Source organism: Eptatretus burgeri, chromosome 12, assembly GCF_056783735.1.
Source record: "Eptatretus burgeri isolate ZD-2024b chromosome 12, Ebu_testis_v1, whole genome shotgun sequence".
NCBI lineage: Eukaryota > Metazoa > Chordata > Myxini > Myxiniformes > Myxinidae > Eptatretus > Eptatretus burgeri.
In genome coordinates, this window is record NC_140972.1 from 28,085,372 (window position 1) to 28,095,371 (window position 10,000).

General features: G+C 44.5%; 1 protein-coding gene across 7 annotated transcripts in view; it reads right to left on the reverse strand.

Moving 5' to 3' along the window:
- Positions 1-10,000, reverse strand: part of CDC23 (cell division cycle 23) — a 121,776-nt gene that overhangs the window by 91,178 nt on the left and 20,598 nt on the right. For all 7 annotated transcript variants that reach the window (XM_085849959.1, XM_085849954.1, XM_085849958.1 and 4 more), the window contains exon 2: positions 1,538-1,613. In XM_085849959.1, coding sequence (XP_085706085.1) covers positions 1,538-1,613 — 76 coding nt within the window. The remainder of the gene's footprint in view (positions 1-1,537; positions 1,614-10,000) is intronic.

Below are 10,000 nucleotides of genomic sequence, written 5' to 3' on the forward strand. Positions count from 1 at the left end.
GTAAGAAAAGAGAAAAAAAATAGAAATATGATAGGAATCAAAGTAGAATAGAATCAAATTGACATTAAAAAGAAACAAATATCAATGAGAAAAAAAAGAAAAATATATATCAAATACATAAAATACAAATAACAATATAAAAAGTCAAATTACATACAAAAGAAATAACAATGAATAGGACAAATTACATACAATAAAAATAACATCCTTGACCAATCCTTTTTACAAAGCAGATTATTTAAAAGCAAGAAAATAAAAGTGTCTTTTAAGCCGAGATTTAACCAGAGAGTTGGTGTCAAAGCCACCCAATGCTCACCTGTTTATACATTTATCGTTTTTAAAAGACTAGTCTAATAATATTTTTCATAAAACATTGCAGTGGTCTGATCCAAATAATTTTAAAGCAATATATGTATTTGTATATTGTAATCAGTAAAAAATAGTATGGGAGATAACAACATTAGAATGGAAAAAACTTTAACGTTGATATGCTACAAAAAAGTGAAGTTCAAAAAATTTTTAAAAACATTTTCAATTTCAACTTCACGACACCAATAGTATACCCCAAAGGAACCTCCATGCCAAATATCAGCATCCTAGTCCACATATTAAATGAATGGCAAGCTTCTAAATAACTTGCACCAAAAACTTTAACATTTTCACGGTCACGCTGATGCTCACGCTGGGGGTATCGCTATAGCTCTCTGTTCTGCGAACAGGTGAGCTAAAAACCAAAAGTAAGGTTTCAAACTCGATTCGATATTTCACTGGCAACCAGTGCAAGGAAGCCCACACAGGAGTGGTATGCTCTTTTTTCTTAGATTTGGTTAAAACCCATGAAGCACTATTCTGAACATATTGCAGCTTTTTGAAGGGATTTGGCAGAAAGACCAATAAAGAGCGAGTTAAAGTAATTAAGCCTGGAAGAGATAAAGACAGGCATGAGCTTCTCTGCATCAGACATCTTTCAGGAAGATCTCAATCTGGCAATGTTGCTGAGGTGGAAAAATAAAGTTTGACACACTCTCTTGATGTGGGGCATCAAAAGGCAAAAATGGATCAAATATAGCACAATATCTTCAAAAAGTTGTGGACGAGTTACGACAAAACTTGGTGGAGGAGTTGGGTCGGTGACAAAAACAAGGCGATTATATTTTTTTTGGTTAAGGTCCGGATGCAGATCCGGCTTATCAGTGGGATACAAAATGTAAACTGTTGAGCCTGGTGGAAGTATGTGCTCTACCGAGTGCCGTTCTAGTTCATACAGGTTATCCTTCATGTCAACTTTAGTACGAGTCTTGCCGTGCCATCTACAGAATACCGAGGCAACTAACCTCCCTCCATCCCTCACACACCTACGACTCCTTGCCATGCTCCAAGCTAGACAGCCAAAATAACTTACTGAACAGAGATATTTTTCATGAAAAAAAAAAAAAATCACAGTATAATACAAGTACAGCTGCAGCACCATGAATATCATATATTACTTCCGTTCTGTTTTATGCCTCTCCTATTAAGAATAGAGTAATGAACTCACCGATGTGAAGGAAAGGGATGCAGGGAGGTCATCTGAGAGCGTTAGTGGATTCAAGCAAAAGGCCAAGTCAGCTGACCTACAACAAACAGTTGGGGAGCATTCAACAATCAAAAATAAGTTTATGATACTTGTGAAAAAAATAAATAATCCCCAATCCCTACCCACGGTAACCCTACCTAACCCAACCCTCTTACTTGCAGGTTACTGTTTCCTACTCTACTCTATTCCTGTTTGTTCATTCCCTTGCTTGTTGTTGCCAACTATTGCCCCACTGCTTGATCATTGCCTTTTACCTCCCTCTCCCATGCATTTCGATCTTGTACATCACAAAAATAAATGTCAACTTTAGGCTGTTTGTTTACATTCATGGTGGTCATTGTGGAACCTATTGCCAATAATGCCTGGTCTCTATAAGCAGTTGGTACTTTTCCCACAACCACGTCAGCAAATCTTCCCCATACCACTGCACACCAGAAGTGAAGCCAAGTCATGATAGATTTGCCTGGCAAAGCGTGCTCATCAAAAACAAAATGTGAACTTGCAAACATCCCATGCACCAACTCCATTCTTGAAATGAAACCGAATATCGTCCTCCCTTAAAATAAACTTGGCACAAGTCACGCATCGGCGATTCCCATTTAACTTTCTTGCATCTCCGATGCTCACCACACTCCTTTCTGCTAGTTCAAGCCTTTCAGTGCAAATTACCGATCGATATGAGGGTGAGATACACCCTTGATAGGGTCAGGTCAGGTCGGGGGAGGGGGGGGTGGGGTCAAGCCTGCAAAATTAAAGAGAAGTTCTTTTAAGTTTGCAGACTTAATAAAAGATGTTCCCCAATGGGGAATTAATTACCCAACGCATGCGAAGTGAAAAGCAGGGTTAAGCAATTGGTTCATGTCCATCCGTCCATCCATCTTATCAGTTTATGATCGAGGAAAAATATACTGTATTTCAATTGAATGTTATATTTTGAACACGAATCGGAACATGAAGAGGAAGACTAGTTTCTAGTTTCATCATATATCAGCTTTGAATTTGTCCTGATCACACAAGTGCAGAGAGGAATGAGATTTTTTTTTGTTTGTATTTTTACTCTGCCTACATAGCAGTCAATCAAAATTGAAAATCATTCCAAACAGGAAACTTCTGTTTTTAAGGACGTTATAAAGGACACAAACAACAGGCATGAAGAACTAATGTAACGTGTTAACTTAGGTGGGGTAATCGACACTGGGTAAAACCCAGAATTAATTTATTTATACACCTTTAAACCTCTTTAAAGAGGAACCCAAACGCAATGTTTATTTTCTGAAAAGCAGTGAGAATCATTTACCATGGTCAAATTTGAAGGGGAAAATTTTTTTTTTTTTTTTTGCCAATCACAAAGTGTTCAAAAGAGCCCCAGAGTGTCGATTTTCTATTTCACCAGTGACATCTGAAGCCATATTGATTCGAACGGCAGTTTTACATCGACAAACGGTGCACATCAAGCTCGGATTCAGATGCCGATTCCACCGTCATTAGCAACTCTGAAGGTTCTCAGTTTGTTGAAAGTGATCAGTGGGATTTTGAAGAAACTATTGGAGACAAAATTAGTGATGAAAACACTTTTGGGGGAAATTGTGGGGACATATCGTTCCATTTCAAGCCAAGTGTGAACGATTCAGAGGAAGAAGGCGGAAGTGTTCGTGAAGATTAAAATGCTGGTCACATGATCACTTCAGCTCGGTAGGGTTTCATTTTCTGTTCAATCAATGATTTAGGGGAGGGATTTTGTATTCATTGATAAATGGGTTTTTCATATATATATATATATATATATATATATATATATATATATATATATATATATATATATATATATATATATATATATATATATATATTACGAGCTGAAATACCCGTCACCACCCAACAAAAGGGGCATCACCCAACATCACCAAGGCAGACTCAGACACCGTGGACAAAATGTGTGACGAATGCTTTGTCCCACCATCACAGGTTGATCAGGTGTCTTGTTTGTAATGAGATCGTCCAGTTTCATACTTTTCCCAGATGCCATTTATGTCCATGCCGTGTCCCACCATCATGTCCGTGACGTGTCGATGTCCCTCCCCAGTGTATAGGGATTGTAGAGGGGAGAGGAGGGGGGGTGGTGGTGGGTATTGTAGGGTGATTGTGGATGGGGGATGTGTGGGGATTAAATTTTAGCATCCTCGGACAAATCCTCTCAGAGTAATAGTACATAATACATACATACTTTCTCTCCACTATAAATAGATGGTGGTTTCTTTGATTGGTAGAAATTTGCGTTGATAATTATAATAGATAATTATTTTCAGGTGCTCTTGTGGTAACTGCCAGTCAATGGCAACATGTGTTTGATTCCCCACTTATATTGTCCATGGACATGTATTGGTAGCTGGGTAGAGATGGGGTTACAGTTTCGAGTGACGGCCGTTTCTTCCGCTTAATCGTGGTATGGCATCCTCTCGATCGTGGCAGATAACAAGATTTAGCCATCTCTATGGTTTCACAACAGTGCTCTGTAACATGTTCCGAGCACAAAGGCGAACATTTTGTTGGCCCGATGCACACTCCGGTATTTCGGACAAACCTCGCCCAATTTCTGGCAAACTTAGGGTGTTTCATGAAACCATCTCGGTTTGAATAACTGTACAAGCACGGATGACCCATCGACTCTACACATTTGTGGAAAATCGAAAATTATTCATAGTTTGAGATAAATTCTACCGCGATGTAACGCGTATACAGTATGGATCTGGTGGTCTACTTCCATGTGTGACATCACAGCTAATCTGAAGAAGAAGAAGAATATTTTGATATTAATCAGGAATTTATCTACTTTATAATTCAGAAATTGGGGAAGAAGACATCTTTTTGCAGAGTATCAAGGGATAGATTAGCGTCTGAGTGATCTGAGCATTTGGGATCCCCATTAAACCATTATTTAAATTAGCAGAGTACCCGCCTACAGGCGACCTTGTTCCAAGCATGCAACACGTTCTTTTGAGGCATACGTTTATTTGGGCAGTGTAAAGGCAACTGACAGCTCTGTATCGGCAATAAATAAATAAATAAATAACCCAGGTTACGTGCAAGCAAAAACATACCAACTGCATATAATTCAAAACACCTCACAGCACTGGAAAACGTGGGGACAGGAATATTCAATACTGTACGACTGTAAATAGTGGAGACTTGTAATACCTGCTCCCACCTAGAGGCGGAGCTACATGATACACATTAGAATGTGCATCTCCCCCCTACCCCACGCCCCCCAAAGATAAAAACAAGACAATACACTAATTGTGGCCTTGCTGATCCTGTGTAGAAAGTCCGGATGTAGTCAGCCCAGAACTGTAGGAGGAGTCGTACAACAAACAAACACACAAACATACAAACACCGGTTTGTGAATTATAGTGAGGACACAAATCACATTCATAATAGTCTCAAGAACCATGACCTATACATACTGTGTGTATGTGTGTATGTACACACATATTATGTATGTGTATATATATTGTTACGTTTGAGGGGGGGGTGGTATGCATTCAAAGGGTAATTAGGATGTTTAATTAGGTATGCCATGCTGTTCGAGTTTACCAGGATCTCGATGTAATAAGTAGCAATTCAGTGGTGATAAGTTGTCTCGTAAATGTTCATTTCTTCAAGGGGGGAAATGATAATTGTCACGTAATTAGATAGGGACACGGGATAGGGTAAGTGTGTCTGCGTAAACCCATTTTGGTATTCTCTGGAGACTGGCCGTGACGTCACAGGACAGTGCAGCGGATGGCTCCGCCCCGTGATCACGATTGGCAGAAGGCGACGGCGGTGGGCCAATAAACGGCTCGATTGGAAGTGACGAGGACATGAGGATAAAAAGGTTGTGTTCGGGGTCGAAAAGGAAGAGGAAGAAGATCTGGACAAAACGATCGTGTTTTTTTGGTGTGGAGGCTGTTGTGCGGAGAGCGTCCTTGTTGTGCTGATTCGATCGTGTTCTTCATCGTGTCTTGGATCCTTGCTGAGCCTCGTGCCTCACCTTGCTACGTGCCTCAGAAATAGCTACTGTGTGTGTGTGTGTGTGTGTGTGTGTGTGTGTGTGTGTGTGTGTGTGTGTGTGTGTGTGTGTGTGTGTGTGTGTGTGTGTGTGTGTGTGTGTGTGTGTGTGTGTGTGTGTGTGTGTGTGTGTGCGCGCTTGGCGCCTTAGAGGGTTTGAGATCTCTATATTCATTGGAATTGTCTGTTTTTCCCCACGCCCGATCCCACACCATCCCGTCGAATCGCCCCGGATCCCTCTTCTTGCCGAGTCTTGTTATTTCTGGTTAATAGTAAAAACGAATAAACATCATCAACTCAGTGAAAAGTGACTCGTGCCACCTTCCTCGTCCCGTTTGCAGTAGAGCGATTAGAACCGCCATGTTTGGGTTATAAATAAATAAACCGCCTCCATCGTTTCGGCTCATTCTACGTTGGCGGGACTGTTCAAGTCCCGTGGACGTCACATTGGTGTCAGGAGTGGGAGGTTCGAACCCCTCTAAATTATATTTGGTATCGGGAGAATATACCAAGATTAAAATCTCGCCACGAATTGGAATATAAAATTACTACAGAAAAGCGCGCGAGCGCGGGAAAGTTTTGGCAGGATTTTTCAAATTTAAATTAATTGGCGGCAAACGGGACTTCTGCACCATGGCGGATGTGCAAATGTTTGAGGAGGAAGGCCACGTGTCTGGCAGCGAGTCGGGGGAAGAAGGGAGAGACGGGGGTCGGGTTGGAACCTCCCCCATTCCGAGCGTGGACCGTGCTTCATCGCCCGTAACGGAGCCGGCAGCGCCGGAAACCGGCACGATGACGATCTGGACAATGTTGGAACGTTTAATGAGTGCAATTACAGTACAGGGGGCAAAAATGATGGCACAGGGGGCAAAAATGGCAGAAATGATGGCACAAATGGAAAATCAATTCGTGACACAGAGGGCAGAAATGACGGCACAAATGGAAAATCAATTCGTGACACAGAGGGCAAAAATGACGGCACAGGGGGATCGATTGGGGGTAATGGGGGAACAGTTGGGTGCACGGATTGATTTAATGAGGGATGAATTGGGGGAAAAGATGGAGAAAATGAAAACTGAGATGCAGGAGTGTGTGGATGTTAAATTGGGGGAAATACAAAGTAAATTCGAGGATAGATTGGAGGAAACAAAGGTAGAAATTACATTGGAGGGGGAAAATATACGAAAAAATTGGTAGATAAAATTGATGCAACGAACATTCGGGTTGATAAAGTGGATGAAAGCCTGGAACGTCATCGTGCCTGTGTGGATGCTCGTATGCAGCTGCAGGTTGAAGAGTGGGGAGAGCTGAGGAAGCAAGGGATGAATTTGGCGGAGGAGGTAAAAGGATTGGAGGCTCGTTTGGACGAACAAGATAAAATTATGAGCCAAGATGAAGTCTTGGATAAAGGCCTGGTAGAGCCGTCTTTTGTAAGTAGAGTGTCCGGGTTGGTTGAGGAGTAGCTACAAACTCGCGACGGAGCCTTGGAGGAGGTTGTGCGGGCCCAGAAGATCCTGCGGGAAGAGGTGAATCGGTCCATTCAACGTTTGGAACAGGAGGCAAAATTGACCCATGAGACCCTCACCACAAAACATTTTTGGCCACAGTGGGCTCCGAAATTGGATACGCAGCCACAAGGGTGTTTGATCCCTGGGCTGGATTCGGACAAGGGAGAAACTGAGAAGCGGGCCACCGTAAAAGTGATCCCCCTGGTAAATTTTGACGGGTCAGGGAGCGTTGAAGCTTTTCTGACGCAATTTGAGTGCATTTCCTGACTAAACGGGTGGAATGAGCGGGAACATACAGGGAATTTGGTGGCAACGTTGCGGGGACCAGTCGCAGATGTGTTAAACGTGATCGCGGAGGGGATGTTGACCAGCTCCCACATTTGCGAGGCGTTGAGCCGTCGGTTTGGGTTTGCAGCAAACTGTGATCTGGTGCGGGCCCAGCTCCAGCACCGCAGATTAAAGCCGGGTGAGACAGTGCAGGAGCTGGCACAGGACATTTACCAATCAGTCAGGATCGCGTATCGGGACCTTACAGTGGAGGCATGGGACAGACTGGCACTAGAGAAATTTTTAGCTGCTCTTCCTGACCCTGAGGTCCGAGCGCTAGTGGAGTTGCAGGATCCACTCACCGTTTACCGAGCGGCCGAGTGCGCGGCCAGGCTGGCCTCGTGGAGTCGGCCGGGTCGGGTTCCAGAGAGGCCATCGGTGACGATCCGACAGGCGGAGATCCAGGATCAGGGAGGGGGGCTGGGAGAAATTGGCATTACCCAAATGTTTCAGGAAATTTGCCAGAAACTGTCAAGTTTGATAAAGGGTAATCTAGTAGTTAGTGCGCCAAAGCGGCGGGGTCCAGCCCAGCCAATAGAGCAATTCGATTATGGCCGAGGGGGTCCGGAACCGGAAGAGACATTTCACCGATACTCACGGGGGCCTTTTATGGGGAGTTGTTTCCGGTGCGGGCGAAGAGGACACATGCAACGATATTGCCGGTACCCGGCGATGGAAGGACCCTCCAATAGACTTTTAGACTCGGAGAGGGTGAATCCTCCTGCTGAACCGCCAGGTCTATCCGAGATGCCCTTTCATAGGTCGGGTCTGGAGATCACTGTCGGGGGTCGGGGAGACTAGATTGGGCTGAGCATATACGGCCATGCTCGGCTGCTGAGATTGTGGCGAAGTGCCCTCCTTTGGTGGAAAAAATGAATTGTGGGAAAATTGGCATGGGTTTGTAAGTTCTGCTGGGTTTTAGAGTGACAATCGGGACAGTGGGTAATTGGTAACAAAGCGGGCACGAGTGGCTGTCCAATGGCTGGTGCATGGATCGGGTGAGAAGTGCTGTGAGTTGTTTCAAGTTAAGAAGTGAAATCTATGGTACACACGATGACTTTTTATTGGCCATGGTGTGGTAACAGGGAAGGTCATGGTCGGTGAAGTGTTAGAAATGCAGGTGTCACATGTAAGGCCGATGGGGTGGGGGAGTCATGTGGGTTTTGTGGGTGGGGATGATGTGCTTGTCCACAGGGATTGCTGAAGCTCACGGTGAGCGGGAATTGCGACCCCCTTCAAGGAGATTCACCACCTGGTGGCTAATGGTGACAGTGTCTGGAGGCAACTGGGAGAGGGTCTGGTTGGGCGACCAAGGCGGGTAGGACCTTGGCGACCCAGGAAGGCCAGAGGAGCCAGTGAGACCCCTTCCAGAGTGTTGTACGGGATTAGAGCTGATGGCTACCAGGGGGGAGGGAATCAAAGGGAGCGGGGCGGAGAAACGTCCGGGTTGGACTAAAGCTTACCTGTGGGCATGGTTGCACCTGAGATGCCCCCATCATCTTGTGGTAACCCACCCCACGGCCATGACGGGATTCAGCCTGCATGATTAAAGTGAGGACCATGACCTAGAAATGTGATGATGACCATGGTGTGAGTGTTGTGAAGATGTGTGAGTCCCACTCAATCCCGCACAACTCGACAGGTGCAGCAAGGGCATGATGTCCGCGTAATTTTGGGGCAAGCAAATTTGAAAATTGGCTCCCCAGGTAACGCTGGGTCTATTTTAGCATCCACTGGGGGAGGCGGTCAAGTGTAAATATCCTGTGAATAGTGTCGTTAAGGCTTAGAGTAGGAATGTAAAGTACAAGTGTTGTGTTTTTGTGGAACCTTTTGTTTCCCCTCCCCAGATCGCTGGAAGAGTGCTGGGCAAGAGCGATGATCCGGAGGATGGAGTGCAACTTCGCTCAGTGCTATCATGTGATAAAACAAAATTAAAAAAAAAACAAAAAAAAAACGAATGATTGTTTAGGCGAGGATAAGGCCATAAGGGGGTAGTACATTAAGCAGGATAGGTAAGTTAGCTGCGACTCGCTGCCCATTGCCCCTCCTACTTTATTTTGTTAGGTTAATTAGGTGTGAGTCAGTAAGTGTTAAGGCTGGTACGGTAGCGCCTGTGATATACCTTGCAGGAGCTGCGGTACCAGAGGAGGGAGCAGTGTTACGTTTGAGGGGGGGGGGGTATGCATTCAAAGGGTAATTAGGATGTTTAATTAGGTATGCCATGCTGTTCGAGTTTACCAGGATCTCGATGTAATAAGTACCAATTCAGTGGTGATAAGTTGTCTAGTAAATGTTCATTTCTTCAAGGGGGGAAATGATAATTGTCACGTAATTAGATAGGGACACGGGATAGGGTAAGTGTGTCTGCGTAAACCCATTTTGGTATTCTCTGGAGACTGGCCGTGACGTCACAGGACAGTGCAGCGGATGGCTCCGCCCCGTGATCACGATTGGCAGAAGGTGACGGCGGTGGGCCAATAAACGGCTCGATTGGAAGTGACGAGGACAGGAGGATAAAAAGGTTCTGTTCGGGGTCGAAAA